At 57.3% G+C, this 20320-nt stretch overlaps 1 protein-coding gene across 7 annotated transcripts in view; it reads left to right on the top strand.

Moving 5' to 3' along the window:
- The window catches only part of RERE (arginine-glutamic acid dipeptide repeats), a 397399-nt gene extending 377079 nt beyond the window's left edge, over nucleotides 1-20320 (top strand). For all 7 annotated transcript variants that reach the window (XM_008151740.3, XM_054720836.1, XM_054720840.1 and 4 more), the window contains 11 exons: nucleotides 8709-8871; nucleotides 9740-9832; nucleotides 10210-10409; nucleotides 11354-11515; nucleotides 11957-12070; nucleotides 12275-13590; nucleotides 13670-13892; nucleotides 14615-15335; nucleotides 16859-17005; nucleotides 17381-17561; nucleotides 17829-20320. In XM_008151740.3, the coding sequence (XP_008149962.1) occupies nucleotides 8709-8871; nucleotides 9740-9832; nucleotides 10210-10409; nucleotides 11354-11515; nucleotides 11957-12070; nucleotides 12275-13590; nucleotides 13670-13892; nucleotides 14615-15335; nucleotides 16859-17005; nucleotides 17381-17561; nucleotides 17829-17862 (3354 nt within the window). In that variant the 3' untranslated portion in view covers nucleotides 17863-20320. The remainder of the gene's footprint in view (nucleotides 1-8708; nucleotides 8872-9739; nucleotides 9833-10209; nucleotides 10410-11353; nucleotides 11516-11956; nucleotides 12071-12274; nucleotides 13591-13669; nucleotides 13893-14614; nucleotides 15336-16858; nucleotides 17006-17380; nucleotides 17562-17828) is intronic.

The raw sequence follows: 20320 nt of genomic DNA, 5'->3' as shown, positions 1-20320 counted from the left end.
CCAGGAAAAGGTGGTTCGTTTGTAAATAGACTCTGCGTGAGGAAGTGGCGGCCTGGGGTTCCTAAGCCCAGCCTCCTGCCAGCCGTCAGCCTGCCAGCCCGGCCGCTTTGCGGCAGCAGCTTCCCGACCCCGGCGCAGGCACATGGGTCACGTTCTCACTAGCCCGTGGGAGATGGAAAATAATACCAATGTAGTCGTTTCCATAGCACTGAGTAATCAAATTAAGGAACTCTTATTTGGAGGTTATCTATCTTTTCTTAGAAATAAAATGTCATTTCTTTTATGAAATAATGGTGAGATCAGGCGGCAGTTATTTTTAATGACTTTAGTTGGCAAAATAAAAAGTTGGTAATCTCATATCTATTTCTCAAAACCTTTATCCTTTAGAGTTAATTTCAGGTGGTTTTTATTCTCACGAAACACTCGTTTTGTCAAAAGTTTCATGAGTACTCGTTATATCCAAGATGTTTGCTAGACCTCTGTGGCACTCTCAGAGGAAGTGGGCATAGGCGTGGGGAGTTGGGCCGCTCACTCATGACGACAGTCCACGGTAGAGCCTGTGTATCCTGGAGAGAGGCAGCGTGGAGAGGTCATGAAAGCGACCTCAGGATGACCTCCGGTGGTTGGGAAAAGGGTACAGGAAGGCTTCATGGGAATGATGACATGTGTGAAGACCTAAGTGGTGAGGAGGACCTAGGCTCAGACTCCGAGGAGACGGAGTGGGGAGGGGTTCCCGGGGCTGCATCCCACGGGCAGAAGAAAAGCACTGAGGAACGGCAGGCCGGCCGTCTTGTTTGGAAGCAGTTCGAGGAGCTGGGCCTTTGTTCTGTTGGCCTCGAGGAGCCTTGGATAATTTGGAGAGGCAGGTGTCAAGGTCAGAGCCGGGCTTTGGGAAGACTGATCTAGTATCTGGGGGGGAGGGGCTGGGCCAGGCCAGGACCTCAATTCTGGACATCCAGGTGGAGTGGGGACCGAAGGTAGGCTCCGCAGGTGGCTGAGGTCCGTCACTAAAGCAGCGGAGAGCCTTCTCAGTACAGTTCCGGTTAGGGACAAGCAACACACACTCGGTCTCTCGGTTCCTGCATAGTTACAAATGTGGTTGGTGGTCATCATTGTTAAAAAAATATTGGTTAGCCGAGACCGGTTTGGCTCAGTGGATAGAGCGTCGGCCTGCGGACTCAAGGGTCCCGGGTTCGATTCCGGTCAAGGGCATGTACCTTGGTTGCGGGCACATCCCCAGTAGGGGGTGTGCAAGAGGCAGCTGATCGATGTTTCTCTCTCATCGATGTTTCTAACTCTCTATCCCTCTCTCTTCCTCTCTGTAAAAAATCAATAAAATATATTAAAAAAAAAAAAGTATTGGTTAACCTGCCCAGTGGGGGTGTTTTTTTAATGGGGTGGGGGACGTTCCCTGGTTCCAGAGCATCTTCGTGTGGCCTCATCGTTACAACAAGTGAAACCCAGGAGACCTTCACATACTTCCAGCTCTTCCCTTCCGTCCCTTCCCTTCAGCTTTCTTCAGGAGCGGAGCTGGGGTGGGCGGGAGGGTCTGCCCCAGCAGCAGCCGGCCCCATCGGCATCCCCGTGTGCTGCGTGTTGGGCAGGTGCCTTTCCAGCCTCGTGCACGCAGGAGGCTGTGACTCCCAGCAGGTCCTCCTCCTCCCAAATGCGCTCTGAGGCCACAGAGGTGGTCCTTACCCCGCAGCCGCAGAGCCGCCGACAGTGAGGGCTCCTTTAGGGGTTAGGGGTTCGGTCGGTTAACAGGAGCCCAGGGGAGCACCGCTTTAATTACCGGAGTCGTTGCTGGAAGACAACCAGTTGCCGGCTGGGGAAAGCTGTGTCAAGGTGGCTGCTCCTAAACATAGCTCCTGGTGCTGCCCAGTGCCCGCCTCTCACCTCAGATGTTCGGAACAGCTGTCACATCCAGCCCTTGGCTCCCCCGGGAGTGACAGGAAAGAATGACTTGCACAGGAGCCTGTGCCGGGAAATGTTACTGACTGGCTTCACTGCCCTTGATTTCATAGCTTTTGCCAAGAAACAGTGTGGCTGTCATTCCCAGGCGGGGTGGTCGTGGACGTCAGAGGCCAAACTCAGCTGCAGGTCACAGCACTGCAGTTAGACCAGCTCTTCCCAGGGGACGGGCTCCCGCAGCGGAGTCTCGTGTTCTCGGGGCCCTGGGGCGGGGGGTGCAGTCTGAGAAGCAGTTTGATGCCATGTTTCCGTCTCCCTCCTGCCCCTACTGGGTTTGGGCCCTTGTTTGTTGCTTCCTGGAATTCTCCTTGGGAACAAACACCTTTAAAAAATTGTTTTAGATCTCTCCATTCTTTCCAGAAAGTAGGTGGTGGATTCCTTTACCCTCTTTATCTGGACCTCCTTGGAGGAGGCAGAGGGTAACTGAAGGACATTCTTCAAAAGTTGTAGCAGAATACCTTGATTCTAACTGATCCTACATTAGCAGGTAGACTTAGGGCATTGCATAGAGATCATTTAACTGTGCTTTCTCTACATAGTAATGTTTAAATGTTTATTTGGCATCAGAACGGTTAAAATATGTCTTAAAGCATTAAGAGAATGTCCTCTAAATGCTCACTTCCTCACCTGCAAAGGGGTGTCAGGTGCACACAGCGGCGCATGTGCCAGCCCTGCACCTGGGGGGTGCTGTCCATTTGGCTGACAATAGTAGGTGGGCCCAGAAAGGACCTGTAAAATGCTTCCGAGAGATGCACATGTATTTATAATGTATTTATAATTATCCATGAGCAGCTTCCACATCTGCCTCCCCATCCCCTCTCCTCTGCTGCCCTCTCTATAGTCGGTGGTGCTTGGTCCACAGAGGATGCCTTTTGAAACTTGAGTGCCGAAGAAGAAATCAGTGGAAGCATTCCCTCACCAGCAGGGCCGGCCTCTGTTGGGTACCTTCTGAGGCTGGGACTCCCTACGTGCAGGCACCAGGATTAGCTTACTTCCTGCAGCCCCATTCTCACTTGTACAGGAGGAGGAAGCTGGGCCTGCCTTAGCACAACTGTCACACCCGTGGTCATCCTTTTCCTCTGCTGGTCACAGAGCCATGTTGTGAGAAGGGAAGGCAAAGGAACACCATATCTATACACTGACTTACAAGGGGGGTGTGTACAGGGTTATTTCTGAAGGACAAGGCCTTCCATGGCTCATAAGAGAACAGGTGCTAGTAGATGGCAGGCTGCAGGCACCCTGGACTTGTGTGCTGGGGCCTCTGCACCTCATCTTCTAGCACGTACCCCCACCCCCTTCAGGTGTCCAGACTTCTTTGGGTGGTTGTGGCAACCATCCTATATAATAAAAGCATAATATGCTAAGTGTCTGACCGTTCGACCAGTCGCTATGACACACACTGACCACCAGGGGGCAGGCACTCCGACCAGTAGGTTAGCTTGCTGCTGGGGTCCGGCAGATCGGGACTGGGTGAGACAGGCTGGACATGCCTTGGAGCCCTCAGTGGTGCACCGGAAGGGTCCCTCGGCCTGGCCTGTGCCCTCTTATAATCTGGGACCCCTTGGGGAATGTCAGAGAGCTGGTTTCGGCCTGATCCCCCGCAGCCCAGGCAGAGGGGGGACCCCACTGGTGCACGGATTGTGCATCAGGCCTCTAGTATGTTATAATCACAAACATTTGGACTCAATCAGTCGTGGTGTACCCTTATGATCTAATATGGGACCAGAATAATTGACTCCCTTTTCTTGCTTCCACATCAGTTCCCCAGAGAGCTCCTGTCTGAGGAGTTCGGTGCCGGGCACCTGCCTCTGTGCTCAGAACTGCGGACAGACAAGCTTGCTGAGAATGAGCCTCTGATACTTGAAATGCTTACAGCACCTTCCCTCTTCAACACTTTGTTCTCTGCTTTCATTTCCCCACGGTCCCTGAGAGGAGAGAGGCAGTGTATCTTCCCTTTAAAAAAGAAACGAATGGGGCAGGACAGGTCGCAGGTTCCCGTCTCAGCTTTGCCGTGCCGGAGGGATATTGAAGAGCAGTTATGTTTGTGCCTACCACATGCCTGCAGGTAAATGGACCTCAATGGATGGGAAGGAGGCCCAGGCAGGGCTTCTGCAGCTGGCAACCTCCCCCCGCCCCCACCCCTGCTTGTGGCCACTCGGGCCTTGGGACGTGTCTCCGGTCTGGTTTACCTGAGCTAAAGCAGAGCTGGGCCCAGGCCATACCAGCAGGTCTTACCTGAAAGGGACTTGGGCTGAAAGCCACCTGTAAGAACTGAGCAGCCCCAGGCCTACTTTTGTTCTGTGTGCGTGAACTTGATGGACTCGCAGGCTGGCACAGGGAGGCGCAGAAGGAAGATGGTGGCTGAGGAGGAGCCATTCCTCCTGACGGTCCCAGGAGTGGCCTGTGATTGAGCACTGGTGCCCGGAGCCTTTATCAACCCGACTCTTCTCTGGGTCTTATTTTCTTTCTGTCCTCCTGCCCCGCTCCTGCCTCCCCCACATAGATAACTTGTCCTCTTCCCTCTCATTTTCCTCTGCGTGGCCACCACCCCTGTTTTCATTTCGGTGGGAGATCTGAGAAACCTCGTGCTGCCCAGCTCCCAGCCCTGGGGAGGGCTGCCTGGGACTGCGGAGAGCCTGCAGCAGGAAGGGGCTGCCACCTAGCTCCAGAGCCAGTCTCACTGCCAGCGCTCTGTGCGTGCGGCCTGTCAGTAAAATCCAGAGGACCGCCCCCCCCCCCCCCCCCACCACCACCCCCACCAGAAGGAAAGGCAAAAGCTGGGAAAAGAGATCGCGGGAGAGGAAAGAGAGAGGATCTGGTAAATATCGGCCAGTGGAAGTGAGCACTCCTCTTGGCAAGAGCTCCAGCCCACAGTGCTGGCGATGGGGGATGACGTCACCCCTCCTTTTCCTTTCTGCCCAGGCACCTGACGTGCTGTGTGCAGTTCTAGTTCTGAGATGTGAGGTGTGTTGACTGTGAGGCCTTGTTGTGAGATGAGGTGAGAGCCGGGAACAAAATGGTCATTATAGGCCATTCATGTCGACAACATTTATACCTGTGTTTGCTGCAAGCAAAAGCAGGAGCTAATTTGCAAGGCTGCCTTTGTGGGGCTGCGTTTGATCAATGGTTGCCTGTGTTAATGTTTCAGTAAGCTATTGATTTCTGCAGCAGCTTTGTTCCCTGAATTTATGTGCCGCGGGTCTCCGCAGAACACACGATGCATGTTTGATTAAAGTTCAATTGACTTCATTCCTGGTGAGGCTCGAGCTCTTCCCTCCCTATTTGTAGAACCCCAGCTTTCCCTGGCGTGTTCTTTTGTTTGTGCTCAAGACCCAGCCACCCATGCAGGCACCAATATGCTGTTTAATCCTCCTGGATTTGCTCCATTCCAGTGTTTAATCCCTTCGCAGACATTACAGTGGTTGAGAGGCAGCTCCTAAAACCTGGTCTGGACTTTTATTTATGTATTTATTTTTGGATCAACTTTTTATATATCATAAGAATGTACTCGCTTTAAATGCACAGTTCAGTGAGTTTTGACAACTGTATAAATCCATGTAAATACTACAGTTGATTTATAGAATGTTCCCATCACTCCAAAAGGTTTCCTGGTGGCCCTTTATAAGCACTTTTCCTACTCTCTAGACTCCAGGCAACCACTAACTTCCTTTTAGTGAGCACAGGTTTGCCTTTTTTAGAATGGAATTACATCATATGTACCCTTTTGCGTCTGGCCGCTGTCATTCAACACGATGCTTTTCAGATTCATCCATATTGTGTATCAGTGGTTCGTTCCTCTTCACTGCCAAGTAGTGTTCCAGTGGCGGGGGGTTCCGCAGTGTCAGTCATTCATTCTCCTGGGGGGGGGGGGGCATCTGGGTTGTTTCTGTGAACATTTGTGTACAAGTCCTGCCTGAGCACATGTTCTTATTTCTTTTGGGGAAATACCCAGGAGTGGGAGAATGGCTGGGTCATGTGGTAGATGTTTGTTTAGCTTTCTAAGAGTTGCCAAACAGCTTTACAAAGTGGTTGGACCATTTTACATTTCTAGGATATGACTTCCTCCATCTTCCCTGAATTTTGACATTTATGTTCTTTCATTTTCCTCATCAACTAGTTTTAGACTTGCAGGGGAGGGAGGGTCCTTCTGGCTTGGTCAGTTTGATCCTTGTCACTCCGATGATGGGATCCCTTCTGGTCACATTCTTTTTAAAAAGCTGTTACTTAAAAGGTGACAAAAAATTAATGTTTATTTCAACATTGTTTTTCCCCTTGTCCTGATTTTCTCACGGGCTAGAGGAGGAGGACATGGTGCGTCACTAAAGGTTGAAAGTTGTGAACCGAGCTTTCCGAGCCTTTTTTCTGTCTGGTGTCCAGCATTGGGCCAGTCGCATAGCCTTGCTAAACTCTGGCTCCCCCTCTTTTAACCTGCAAGTTATGCCATCTTTTAAACCATTTAAATTTTTTCAAAACATTCATTCTTGAGAAATAGAAATACGCCCTGGTCACCGTGTGGGGCAGTACTGCATCCTAGACCACTGCTGTGGGCGGTCAGGGTGGCGCTTTAACAGCCTTGAAGTCAGACTGAGGTTTGACAGAGACCCCGGTGGCACCGCTCCACCTGATTTTCTCTCCCATTTTTATTTCCTTCCATCTCCTAGAGCTTCACACTTTCTCTGAGATTCCAGGCCTCTAAATCCACTGGCCCTGAAAGGGGGAGGTGGAAGGAACCACTGGCCCTAAAGGGGGAGGTGGAAGGAACCACTTAGGGTCTTCTCATTCTTCCTTCACCTTCCGGATCGGGCTCTGGTTTACCGCACCCGTTGCCCTTCTGAGCTGATGAGCACGCCACTCTGGCAACTGGTTTGAAGAGTGACAGTCACCTGCCTTGGCGTCTGTCCTGTGTCTTTTCATAAGAAAACCTGAGTCAGATCAGTTGCGTGCTGGTACGTGTCTCTTAATCTCCTGGTGGATTTATGAGTTTGTTCCCTCCAACCAGCCCACACCAAAGATCAGGATAGATAAATGCCGTTCCAAAAACCCCAGAGGCAGGGGAAGGTAGGAGCCATGAGGTTCTGGTATCATGGCCTTAGGGCTCAGGATGCTCCAGTCACCACAGGGACAATTAGCCTGCGTTTGTAGAATAGCATGATAGACAAACAAATCAGGAATTCAAGGGCAGTGCCTGCATTTTCCCTATTGTTCAGCTACCTTCTCATGGAACCAAAAAGGGGCTGGGGTACTGGCTGGCTCCTGGTCTCCATTGCCTGGGGTCAGACTTCATCGGCTAAACATGGGCATTTTGTTGAGTGCTATTTGGAAAGAAGCACACCACACTCCGAGAGAGACATGCTGTATGCCTGTGCAGGTCCTCTGAGGCTCTGGTGACACCGTGGTCCTCAGAAACGCCCCGGCACAGACGCCGGCTCCTGACAGGGAGTGCTGAGCACACAGCTGCCTGCTCTGCAGAAGCCGTTTCCCACCCAAAGTCTGCCCACTTCCCTACCAACCACTGCCGTCGTGTTTCAGGCTTCTGGAGGGTTTTAACGAAACCTCGTCTGATGGGCACTCGATCGCGTGCGTGCACGGGTTACGTGGTTTCCGCGCTGCTTTGTCCTTTTCAGTCCTTCCAGCACTGATCTAGCTCTCGGGTCTGGAGAACAGACTCTTCCCTTTCTCGGCTCCTCCATTCGCAGGCATTAAGCCTTTGTGGGCCGCACTGGTGCTCAGGTGACGCCCCCAGGGCGACGTCCCCCAGGGTGACGTCCTAGGATATCATCGTCTGCCAAGTTAATTGACTTGGTACAATATTTATTTAATTAGAGGAGATCAATGTGATCTTGGCTCTCTCACTGCCTTAAGTGGTATTTTTTTTAAGTTAAAGGTATTTTATCTTGGGATTTTTTAAAGAAATCCGTCTTTTGTTAGCTGAATGTCATTCACCCGTTTGAGTGGGTGGTGCCTGCTGTCCCTGGGGTTGGAGTGCCAGAAATGCCATATTTTTTTAGAAGATGCCTTGGCTCTCTTTCTGCTGGGCCGTGACAAAAGCAGCTCTTTTTGCCTTGAAGACTGACCTTGTGACATGTGGCATTTCATCTGCACAGCAGCACACTGTCTGTCCTCTCTTAGTCTTTCTTTGTCAGCCCCCGTCATTGCCTCTCGGACTTTGTGACAGCTCGTCCCAGTGAGGGCACTTAGATTGGAGTGGGGGCTGTAGAGCAGTTTTTGGTTTGGGGTTTCTGTTCTTCCTGACCTCCCACCTGGCCCGAGGTCCCCACCACCTCAGTTGTATCCTTGATTGTTTCTGGAGTCATCTATCTGGCCAGCTGTTGCCTTATCGCTGTGATTTCACTGGAAGGCTGTGAATAACACACACACACACACACACACACACACACACACACGGTTAGAGGGCAACGATTATGGATGCACCTAAAGTGCTCAGAACAGGGTGGCATCTGGCATTCAGTAGGCATCCAGAAATCCTTGTCGAGTGCGTGGATCCTCCTGCCGTCCGGAAGGTGCGCTCTCCGGGGCTGAGGTGACGGCCCGTTTGCCCAGCCTGTGGCAGCGCAGCCAGACTGTCAAGCCTCCCTCAGCTCCAGGAGCAAACTGTTCTTGGTCCGGGTCTCCAGCAGAGAGAGCTGCTATAGCCCAGCTTCTGCTCCCAACAGAGGGGGCGGGGAAACGCCAGGTCCCTCCGGACACTCCCTCACAGCCAGCCTTCCTTTCTGCAGGGGGAACTGATCACCTTCTATTACTACTGGAAGAAAACCCCAGAGGCAGCCAGCTCCCGGGCCCATCGCCGGCACCGCAGGCAGGCTGTGTTCAGGAGGATCAAGACCCGCACTGCGTCCACACCCGTCAACACACCTTCCAGACCCCCCTCCAGTGAATTCTGTAAGTGGGGGGATTTCACACTCTGTGTCCCAGTTCTGGGTCTGCACGCACAGGCGACCTGTCACGTGCGGCTGGAGCTGACGACCTGGGAACCGTGTGCACACGTGCATGTGTGTGCTAGTACTCAGCCTGGCCTGAGTGTCACACTGATTTGGGATGTGGTAGAGCCTTTTACAGATGATTCGTTCCTTTAAATTTTTCTAGTAAACGCCACATCATTTTAATTTTTTTACAAAAGTATGTCTTGGCCGTGGCCTGAGGGTTTTGGTAACCTAAGGAGGTTGTTGCACTCAGTAGACAGTGTACTGTGTGTTTTCATTGCACTTGGGTTGTGGTAGCCATAAGAGCAGATTAACATTTTTTCTTTTTCCTCCTGCCATACCAAGCTCTTCCTCTTGGTCCCAGTGTGACGTGCGGTATGACAATGAAGCCCACGCCTACTAACCCCAAACGCTAGGATGCAGCAGTAGAGAGAGTCCAGGCACAGACCTCCAGGGGTCGCTAAAGTTGCACATGCAAACCAGAAGCCAGCGGGTCACCCAGGGCTGGCGGGCGGCGGGTGGCACTTGGCCAGAGGCAGGTCCTCAGGTGCTGCGTGTGTCAGGAAGGCACCACGGGGCTCTTCACCCTGTTCAGACTCACCTGCCACCCAGGTTTCAGGTGCGACACCAGCCCCCAGCAGTCTAGCAGGGCAGGCTCTTGGGTACGCCCCTCACACACAAGTACTTTGTTCTGATGACTGGCTCTGAGAAATTCAGAGGGTCCTGCCTCAGCCTGCTGGGCCACTCGGCCTGGTGGCTCAGAGCCTGGGGCAGGCCGAGTGTGGCGGTCCCCAACCCTCACCCTGTTGTGTGCCTGCCATGCCCAGTGGACCTGAGCTCGGCCAGTGAGGACGACTTTGACAGTGAGGACAGCGAGCAGGAGCTGAAGGGGTACGCCTGCCGCCATTGCTTCAGCACCAGTGAGTGGGGCTTTGACATTGGCCTTGGGTTGTGCTTCAGGGTCACTGCGGAAAGTTGGAGATTTTACTTTACTTCCCCCCTCCTTTCCCCCCTTGAAGTCAGTACAGAAGGCTGATCAGTGGGTAGGACAGACTTGGTCATGGTTGGGGCCAGGGCAACTATTGTCGCTCCTCCTGGGGACCCCAACATTGGGGGGGAGGGGTTCCTGAAATGCTCTCCTGGGAGAGAGCAGGGCGGCACCAGCCCCTGAGCGGCGTGTCGGGGGTCTGCCCGAGCCCAGTACCGTGCGGTTCTCCTGGCCCCAGGGTTGAGCCCCTGCTCAGATGCCCCCGGACACTGTGTTTGAGGTTCGGCCCCTCCCCTCTTCCCTCCGCAGCCTCCAAAGATTGGCACCACGGGGGCCGGGAGAACATCCTGCTCTGCACAGACTGCCGCATCCACTTCAAGAAGTACGGCGAGCTCCCGCCCATCGAGAAGCCCGTGGACCCCCCGCCCTTTATGTTCAAACCCGTCAGAGAGGAGGACGATGGGCTCAGCGGGAAACATAGCATGAGGACACGGCGGAGTCGAGGCTCGGTGAGTCCCGGGCCGGCGACCGAACCTCCCACCACCCCGCCAGCTTCCTAGGGAATGGTTTGCCCAGAGCCATCAGCTTCTCCTGTGGGGCTGGGAAGCGCCCCTGTCCTCTCCTCCCTCCTCCTCCTCGGGGAGTCAGTGTGGCCATGGGTCTCCAAGTCCCTCAGACCTCCCTCTGGCCCGTGGGCCGGTCTCCTCTAGGGGGATCCAGTTTGGGGAACATTTAGGTACATGTTTCTACTCACAGCATAGCCTCCTTCCATAAAGAGACTGGTTTCCAGGTTGGAAACGGAGCCGGGACCTTTGAGAGCGAGGGTTTTCCCAGGTCGGGCCTTTTAGGCAGCAGGTGGCACCTCCACCTTCCTCTGAGCCCAGCGTCCTGCCCGCCGGACGGCTGCTCGCTCACAGGAGCAGGTGGGGCAGCGTGAATCACCGGCCCTGTCTGTCCGGGCCCCGGGGCCGTGCAGAAACGGGCTGCCGTGCTCGGTGGCTGAGGAGCTGAGCTGCTCGTGTCTCTGGGTCGCCCCTCCTGGCAGATGGAAGCGGCAGGTGCTTGTGTGGGTTGGGCTGGGCAGGTACCTGGAATAAGCACAGGCGAGGTGACTGAGAGCTGGCTCTGTGTAACTGTCATTCTGGGGGGCATGGCGGAGTGGACTGTCCCCTCTGATGGAGGCCCTCAGACACCCTCCTCACTTCCAGCGCACGTCATTCAGGAGGGCCCCGGAGGCAAGTGCCTCGGGTTGAAGCCGAGAATTGCTTTTCCACGTGAACCCACCCACTCGCCCCTCCTCCCTTCGCTCCACATGGACCCTGTCCGAGAGGGACAGCCAGCGTGCCTATTTGCCAGGGGCTGGCATTTGGCATGAGACCAACAGGGGTCTGTTCCTGATGCCCCGTGGGTGTGCTGGGGCCCGGTCTCACCAGCCTCGGGTTTGGGTGGGCAGATGTCTACACTGCGCAGTGGTCGAAAGAAGCAGCCAGCCAGCCCTGATGGTCGCGCCTCGCCCACCAATGACGACGTCCGCTCCAGCGGCCGCAACTCCCCCAGCGCTGCCAGCACCTCCAGCAACGACAGTAAAGCGGAGACGGTGAAGAAGCTGGCCAAGGTACGACGTGGGGGTGGGGCTGCTGGCCCAGCCTCATGGCAACCTGATCGCTGGAGTTGGTGCTCAGCTCCCCCTGACGGGCCGCAGCTCATCCCTGGAGCCTCCCAGGGAACCAGCACTGCCCTGGCCTGGGGCTGCGGCCTGGGGCCTGGAGAAGGGGGTCCAGCTCAGCTCCCAGCACTAACCTTTGGGGGCTCCCAAGGCCTCAGAGGCGGAAGACGCAGGGGGGTGATTGGAGAGGCTTCCTCCGCCCAAAGCCAAGTTGTTCCCATCCAGAGGCTTGTTCCTGCCTGGCTCCGGCTCTCCCCTTCCAGAGCTTTCTTGCTTCTGGAGATAGAGCTCAGACTGTGGGACGGGGTGTCAGCACCCAGCCACCATATCATGCCCCGAGGCTGATGGGACCCCTCTCGGCTGACCCTCCTGTGCGCTTGCCCACTGCAGAAGGTGAAGGAAGGAGCCTCGTCACCCCTGAAGAGCACCAAGCGCCAGCGGGAGAAGGTGGCCTCGGACACAGAGGAGGCCGACAGGACCAGCTCCAAGAAGACGAAAACCCAGGTGGGGTCTTCAGCTGGCAGCTAATGCCCCGGCAAGCCCTCCGTCGAGTCTCCCTAGGGGGTGGCACTGCCTTCTCTCCCAGGGAGGGGCCGGGTCAGGGCAGGACCCCTGGTCCTTGAGGCCAAGCTTGCTGCCTGCTGTGCACGTGCCAGGCTCTGGCCACGCAGGGCAGACTAGAGCGTCCCTCCTCGCCTCTCGCCTTAGGAGATCAGCCGGCCCAACTCGCCGTCCGAAGGCGAGGGAGAGAGTTCTGACAGCCGCAGTGTCAACGATGAGGGCAGCAGTGACCCCAAAGACATCGACCAGGACAATCGTAGCACGTCCCCCAGCATCCCCAGCCCTCAGGACAATGAGAGTGACTCGGACTCCTCTGCGCAGCAGCAGACCCTGCAGGCCCAGCCCCCAGCCTTGCAGGCTCCCAGTGGGGCTGCTCCAGCTCCCTCCACAGCCCCCCCGGGAGCTCCCCAGCTTCCCACACCAGGGCCCACACCCTCTGCCGTTCCTCCCCAGGGCTCCCCCTCAGCCTCCCAGCCCTCCAGCCAGGCTCCGCCGGGTTCTGCTTCCCATGCCCACATCCAGCAGGCACCTGCTCTGCACCCACAGCGGCTGCCCTCCCCGCATCCCCCGCTGCAGCCTCTGACCGTGCCAGCTGGCCAGACCTCCGCCCCGCCTCATCCCCAGCCCCCCTTGCACAGTCAGGGCCCACCCGGCCCTCACAGCCTGCAGGCCGGGCCCCTGCTGCAGCACCCAGGCCCCCCTCAGCCCTTTGGCCTCCCTCCCCAGGCCTCCCAGGCAGCAGCTCACCCCCACACCTCCCTGCAGCCCCCAGCTTCTCAGTCAGTCTTGCAGCCCCAGCAGCCCCCAAGGGAGCAGCCCCTGCCACCCGCACCCTTGGCCATGCCTCACATCAAGCCCCCACCCACGACACCCATCCCCCAGCTGCCAGCACCACAGGCCCACAAGCACCCACCTCACCTCTCAGGGCCCTCACCCTTCTCCATGAATGCCAACCTCCCGCCCCCTCCAGCACTGAAGCCCCTGAGCTCCCTGTCTACACACCACCCCCCTTCGGCACACCCCCCACCGCTGCAGCTCATGCCTCAGAGCCAGCCTCTGCCCTCCTCCCCCGCCCAACCTCCTGTGCTGACCCAGAGCCAGAGCCTGCCCCCTGCTGCTGCCGCCCACCCCCCTGCAGGCCTCCATCAGGCGCCCCCTCAGCCCTCATTCGCTCAGCACCCCTTTGTCCCTGGAGGCCCTCCTCCTATCACCCCTCCGTCCTGCCCCTCTACTTCTACTCCACTCACGGGACCTGGCCCGTCGGCCCAGCCACCCTGCTCTGCTGCCGTTTCTTCAGGAGGCAGCACACCTGTGGGGGCAGCCTGCCCGCTGCCCACTGTCCAGATCAAGGAAGAGGCTCTGGACGACGCCGAGGAGCCCGAGAGCCCCCCTCCACCACCGAGGAGCCCGTCCCCCGAGCCCACTGTGGTGGACACCCCCAGCCATGCCAGCCAGTCAGCCAGGTATTGTCTCAGGAAGCTGGGCAGCCCAGGGCAGGCCTCGGCCTTGGCAGGGCCCCGATGGCAGACGTGGCCTTTTCAGGTTCTACAAACACCTGGACCGGGGCTACAACTCCTGTGCACGGGCAGACCTGTACTTCATGCCTCTGGCGGGATCCAAACTGGCCAAGAAGAGGGAGGAGGCCATCGAGAAGGCCAAACGAGAGGCCGAGCAGAAAGCGAGAGAGGAGCGGGAGCGGGAGAAGGAGAAAGAGAAGGAACGCGAACGGGAGCGAGAGCGCGAGCGGGAGGCTGAGCGAGCAGCCGTGAGTGCTCAGTCCTGGGCGGGCGGGTGGCCTGTGTGTGCAGGGAGGGGGCACTGGCCATGCCAGGCCGGGGACACTGGGCCACCTGCTCTGTGTGAGGCTGTTTGCTTCACTGTCATGGCAGCTGGAGGATCCAGTGCTGTTTGAGCCCCATCCTAGGCTTTTCAGAGATTGCTGCTCATCCCTGAGCCAGCCCAGGACCCCCTCTTCCCCAGAGGCTCACCCTGCACCTCCTCCTTTCCCAGGACCCCTCCCCCTGAGGCTCACAGTTTACCTCCTCCTTGGCCCTGGCAGGTTCAGACTGGTTGACCAGCAGCCTGTAGACATGTCTCTCATGTAACTGCAGAGAAACTGAAAGGGGGGAGAGCCAGGCATTAGGGGCATTAACCTGCCTCATCCGCGCCCTCAGGAGGCCCTGTCCTGGGCACTCTCGTGGGCTAGGCCACCCGGCGCCTGCCCTTGTGGGAGGGGACGCTCCCCTGCAGTGCCTTGTCTCACAGGTTCATGAACCCATTCAGGACACAAGGGAAGCTACAGGCACAGAGGAGAGTGTCACAGGGGGTCTGGGCCAGGTCCTTGTCACAGGCCGTGCCTGAGGCCGCTCGGTGTTGGGGTGGAGGGACCAAGTTGACTGGTCAGTGCAGGATGGCCACAGGGCAGAGCTCACCTCCCAAGGAACACTAGGCAACTGGTCTCCCCCACACCCGCCTTTTCCTCAGCAGAAGGCATCCAGCTCGGCACATGAAGGCCGCCTCAGCGACCCCCAGCTCGGTGGTCCCAGCCACATGCGGCCATCCTTCGAGCCACCACCAACCACCATTGCTGCTGTGCCCCCGTACATCGGGCCGGACACCCCTGCCCTTCGGACTCTGAGCGAGTACGCCCGGCCCCACGTCATGTCGCCCACCAACCGCAACCACCCCTTCTACATGCCCCTCAACCCCACTGACCCACTGCTGGCCTACCACATGCCCGGCCTCTACAACGTCGACCCCACCATCCGCGAGCGGGAGCTCCGGGAGCGAGAGATCCGAGAGCGGGAGATCCGGGAGCGGGAGCTGCGGGAGAGGATGAAGCCGGGCTTCGAGGTGAAGCCCCCCGAGCTGGACCCCCTGCACCCAGCCACCAACCCCATGGAGCACTTCGCCCGGCACAGCGCCCTCACCATTCCCCCCACTGCGGGCCCCCACCCTTTTGCTTCATTCCACCCGGGCCTGAACCCCTTGGAGAGGGAGAGACTGGCCCTGGCGGGCCCCCAGTTGCGGCCCGAGATGAGCTACCCTGATAGACTGGCAGCCGAGCGGATTCACGCCGAGCGGATGGCATCGCTGACCAGCGACCCTCTGGCCCGACTGCAGATGTTCAACGTGACTCCACACCATCACCAGCACTCACACATCCACTCGCACCTCCACCTCCACCAGCAGGACCCCCTCCACCAAGGTGGGTGCCCGGGCTGCTGAGAGGGCCCTGTGGGTTGGCTCTGGGGTGGGGAGGTGCGGCCCAGAGAGAGAGCCGCCGGCCCAGAGCAGAGACTGTTCTTTTCTAAACGAGTCCTAGTTCCAGGCAGATGCTGGGGCGTCCGGCATGGAGCATTCAGTGTGCTCCGAGGAATCGCCGCCACTCCTCGGGCAGCCTGTGTGTGCTCGGCCCCCCGCTCTCCAGGGCTGCAAGTCCCCAGAAAGCGGCGCCCCCTGCGCCCTTCTGCCCGCGCCTCCGGGATGACCTTAGCTTCCTGGCCCTGGGCCCGTGGGCCCACCGGGAGGAGAAGCAGCCTGCGCTCACCGGGCAAGAAGGGCCGGGCCTGAGGACGGGAGGCCTGGGGAGCCCCTGGGACCCCCAGGAAGGCAGGCTGTCGGTTGTCATGGAGCGAGAGCCTAAAGAAGCATCTTCCTTCCTCTTCGGGATGAGGCCTAGGCTTCGGCTCACCAGCCAGGGCTGCCTGGCCAGCTTGGGGTGCAGGCTGGTTTGAGGCAGACGGGCACAGCTGGAGCCCTGTGCCCTCCGAAGCTCTGCAGACCAGGCAGATGGGGGAGGGGGTGCCCTGACCCTGCTCTAGAGTGGGCGGTGTGCCTGCTCCTGGGACCAGGGCTGCGGTGGAGGGACTTCCTCATGGACTGACCTCCATGCCAGGGAGGAGGACTGCGCCTGGCTTCCTCTCCGCGTCCCCAGCCCTGACAGATGGGCCCAGGGAAGCCAAGGAGCTGTCACGTTTGCCCCGTGGCCCTGACACCTGCAAGTGTCATGCCACCCCGTGTGGGCCTTTTAAGCCAGTGTAACCAGCAGACGGCCTGGCGCTGTAGGATAGGCAGGCGGGCGGACATTCATTGGCCAGGTGTTTGCTGAGCACTTGTGATGAGCCAGGCGCAGTTGTAGGTGCTGGCCAAGCCCGGCCCCGTCCACAGTCCCAGGCTGGGAGGCCTCTGTGGGCGAGCCTGGCTGTGGGAAGTGTCAGTGTTCTGGAGAACAGTGAGCCAGGGAGAGGGCACAGGCAGGTGGGCGATGCTGGCATTATAAAAAGGAAGCGGGCAAAGGGGGCGGCACTGGAAAGAGCATCTCCAGGCAGAAGGAGAACTCGGGAGCCAGCGATGACCTGCAGGAGGGCGAGCCCCCAGCGCTGAGCCCGCCCCTGCCCACAGCAGTCTGCTGGCCTCCTTCGGGCTCTGGGTACAGGCCGCCTGGACGGGGAATGCTGGCTAGGGCGGTCGGCCGGGTGGGCTCTGCTGGTCCCGGGTCCTCAGCAGAACGGATTGGGGGACGTGTCTGTCGGGTGCTCATAGTCCGCTCTGCACTTGGGTTTCACTTTCTGGAGCTCCACTGCAGGCGTGTGGGGAGGTGGAGGACAGTCACTTGGGGTCAAGGTTACTGGTCCGGTGGTGAGGAGGATGCCCTGTGGTTCCAGCCAGGGAGGGGAGCATCGGAGAGCCCTGCGCCACCTGTGTCTGGACTTCTGCCCCTTCTTTCAGGTTCAGCAGGCCCTGTGCACCCGCTGGTGGACCCCCTAACTGCTGGCCCTCACCTGGCTCGCTTTCCCTATCCCCCTGGCACCCTCCCCAACCCTCTGCTTGGACAGCCCCCCCATGAGCACGAGATGCTTCGTCACCCAGTTTTTGGTAAGAATGCACCTGGGGAAGGCGGGGTCCAGGGAGGAGCTGGTTAGTGGTCTGGCCCGAGGGCCCGGTCATTCGTTGGTTCATGTGTTCAACACATGTCCCCTCAGTGGGGTGGGGGTGCACGTGTGTAACAGGAACCCAGATGGGAACAGTAGGAATGAAGGAGTAACAAAGAGGCTCCGCATTTAAATCTGCGACGTAGGGAGGGAGGCCTCTCTGAAGAAGAAACACTAGGCTGAGGCCCACAGCGGGGACGGAGGGGCAGTACTCGGGCACCCCTCCCCCAGGGGGTCTCCTGGTCTCCTTGCAGGCCTCGGCCTTGTCTTGGTCCTTTCCCTGGACTTTCTGTTCAGGAGACTGTTTTGTGTTTGACAGGCACCCCCTACCCCCGAGACCTGCCTGGGGCCATCCCACCCCCCATGTCAGCTGCCCACCAGCTGCAGGCCATGCATGCCCAGTCGGCCGAGCTGCAGAGACTGGCCATGGAGCAGCAGTGGCTGCACGCACACCCCCACATGCATGGCAGCCACCTACCAAGTCAGGAAGATTATTACAGGTGAGGTGGGGGGACCTGGGGGTGGGGCAGGCTGGCTGGGCTCCCACCTACCCCCCTGCGGGCCACTGCCCCAGCCTGAGGGCCGCCCCTCCTGGCTGTGCCCATGATGCTCCTCCCATATCAGCAGGCTCCTCCCCTGGCTACATGGGGCCCTGTCCGTGGCCCTAGAGGGGACCTCCATAGAGCCTTCTTGGGGGGTGGAGCGGGCTAGCTGCTTGGGCGCCCCCATCTGATGCTGAAGACGCTCTCCTCTGCTTCTCTTTCCAGTCGACTGAAGAAAGAAGGTGACAAGCAGTTATAAATTATTTATTGTTAACTGGCTGCGGAAGCCCCAGGTCTTGGGGGGATAAACAGGACTTTTTACATACAATAGGAGCTGCAAAAGCAAAAGAATATCTTCTAAAGATTTCTTTATATATTTAAAAGCCCACAACTAAAATGTATCCGCATAATAGTGTTTGTTTGTAGAGAGGATTCCTTGAGACTGATTTGGGTCTCCCTGCATGACAGTCCCCCAGAAACTTAGTGAGTCCTGGACTGGACTGAACATTCAGAAAACTACCCAGCAATCTTGGGGTTCGGCTTTCGTCTCCTTCCCTTCCTCGACTTCTCAGTAGGTGCTAGAACCCAGTCACACCCTCACTGTGCGTGCAGACACACTCAGTCACGTGCCAAAACCCGCGGGGTTGCAGATAGAGGCGGCATATGAGTTTGGAATCCAAGAGCTATAATTTTTGAAGAATCTTTTATTTTACTACATTGTTGGAAATCTTCATAATTTGAGAAAGTTCTGCAGCACGGCTTTTTACGTCTGTAAATAATTTTAGAGCAGCCTTTTTTTTTCCTTCCACAAACTACTGTTCCGATCTATTTTTTCCAGCCATGTCACTAATTGTGAATTCCTATCGGCTATTGACAGAATACAGAGTTGATTTTTTAATAAAAAGTTATATATAATTATCCCTTTAATTAAAGGGAACAGATGGGCGTAACTAATTACAAATGGGCAAAAGCTTGGGACTGGGTTTGGTCGCAGCAGTGAGCATCCAGGGTTTTGCAGGGACAATGTTACAGATGGTTTTTGTTTCGCTGCTTTGATTTTCCACTTCTGTCTGTTCCTGGCTTGTGTGTGGCCAGCGGTGCAGACACCTGCTAGATGGAATCTCCTGTCATTGCACCGGGAGCGCAGGGGTTAAATGTCCACCGACCTGTGTCTGCCGGAGAGAAAGCACATGTTTCTGTGTGTGTGGTTGCAGATCTCCTGACAGGTTTCTGGGCGCACATGTTTGATTGTTCTGTCTGAACTGCCCTTCTCACTCTGACAATTGCATAAACATTCTCAAAAGTGAGTCAGCACGTGTGCTGGCCAGAGGGCTCTGTTAGCGATCTGCCCTTTCGTGTGTCCTCACGCGGATCTCGTCAGGCCGGGCCGTCCTCGCCACAGCCGGGGCTGCTTTCCGGGTCGGGGAGACCCCGGAGTTGGCACGGCTGTGGGTGGTGGCCTGTGTGTCTCCCAGGAGCATGGTGACCATGTCAGACTGGGACGCCATTTGAGTCCCACCCTTCATCCCCAAGTGGGAACTGGAGTGGCAGCCGCACACGTGGAAGGGGAGGCCGGCTTCCCCGGGAGGTGCCCCCGGGGGGCTCGGGCCGTGCTGCAGAGGCCCCTCGGCTTTCTGCGTGGCCGAGCGGGGAGACTGGCCGTCTGCACCTGTTCCTGCCAGATGCGTGACCTTTCCTTCCTCTTCCCTCAGACTCTCGAGGGCTGTTTCTGCCGTTGTGTGTGGTGGCCACATCCCAGAGTTGTCAGACGAGAGCGCGTATTTGTGGGCCAGGGGATGTGAAATACGTCCAGGACCTGAGCCACGGGGGTAGGAAGGGAGCTGGCACTGGGCCCGGAAGCCCAGGTGTCAGCGCAGATGCGGGCTCCCGATTCACACCTGCATTGGGCATTTCCCACCCCCAGTAAACCCTTTGCTTTCAGTTGGGACAGATAGGGTTGTTTTATTTGTTGGAAATGTTTGTAGTTTTTCTTTAGTTTTCTTCCATTCCATTTCTGCCTTCAATGTAGCTCCTTAGCGGGGAGACAAGCCAGACGAACTCTGTCGTCACGCTTGTGGCTGCGTTGGCGGGGCCCTTCTGCGGCTCCCGCTGCCCCAGCCTCCCGCACTGCCCCACCTCCTCCCTCCCAGTTTTACTTCTGGTAGAACACGGCCTGCCATTCAGTCAGGCCCCTCATCCTCCCCAGCACCCATTTTTCCAAAGAGGGAGTTTCGTGCTTTGAGTCCGTTGAAAGCTGTGGAAGGCGTGTCGGTCAGGCCTTGGTTCCCCGCGCCCGGGGGAAGCACGGAGGTCCTTGCAGCCCGAGGCCCTCGCCTGGTCAGCGGCGGCTGAGGGCCGGGCCTCCGCGGGTCTTTGAAGCCCGGCCCCTGGGTTTCCTTTGGCTTTTCCTTCCTTTCGTTTGAAGTTCGGTTTTGCTTTTCTGTGTTTGTATGTATCTCGTTCAATGTTGTCAAGGTGGCGCTTCAGGTCTCACTCCAGCGGCCGCGGAGCGAGGCGTGTCCGTGCCGCGTGCCTGTGTCTGAAGCTAAATGTACATATGAGTAGTTTGCCGTGAGGTAACAGTGTGAGCAGCGTAGACACCAGAGATCGCGACTTCTGTGCTCTCTCCATTCAAGTATTTTGTAATTTTTGGAAATATTTGTGGACATAAATAAAACCAAGCTACACTACAACAGCTGGGTGTCGACCCGTGGTGA

Source organism: Eptesicus fuscus, chromosome 9 (genome assembly GCF_027574615.1).
Source record: "Eptesicus fuscus isolate TK198812 chromosome 9, DD_ASM_mEF_20220401, whole genome shotgun sequence".
NCBI classification, from domain to species: Eukaryota; Metazoa; Chordata; class Mammalia; order Chiroptera; family Vespertilionidae; genus Eptesicus; species Eptesicus fuscus.
Note: the sequence above shows the minus strand (reverse complement) of the source record. Positions and strands in the feature narration are given on the sequence as shown.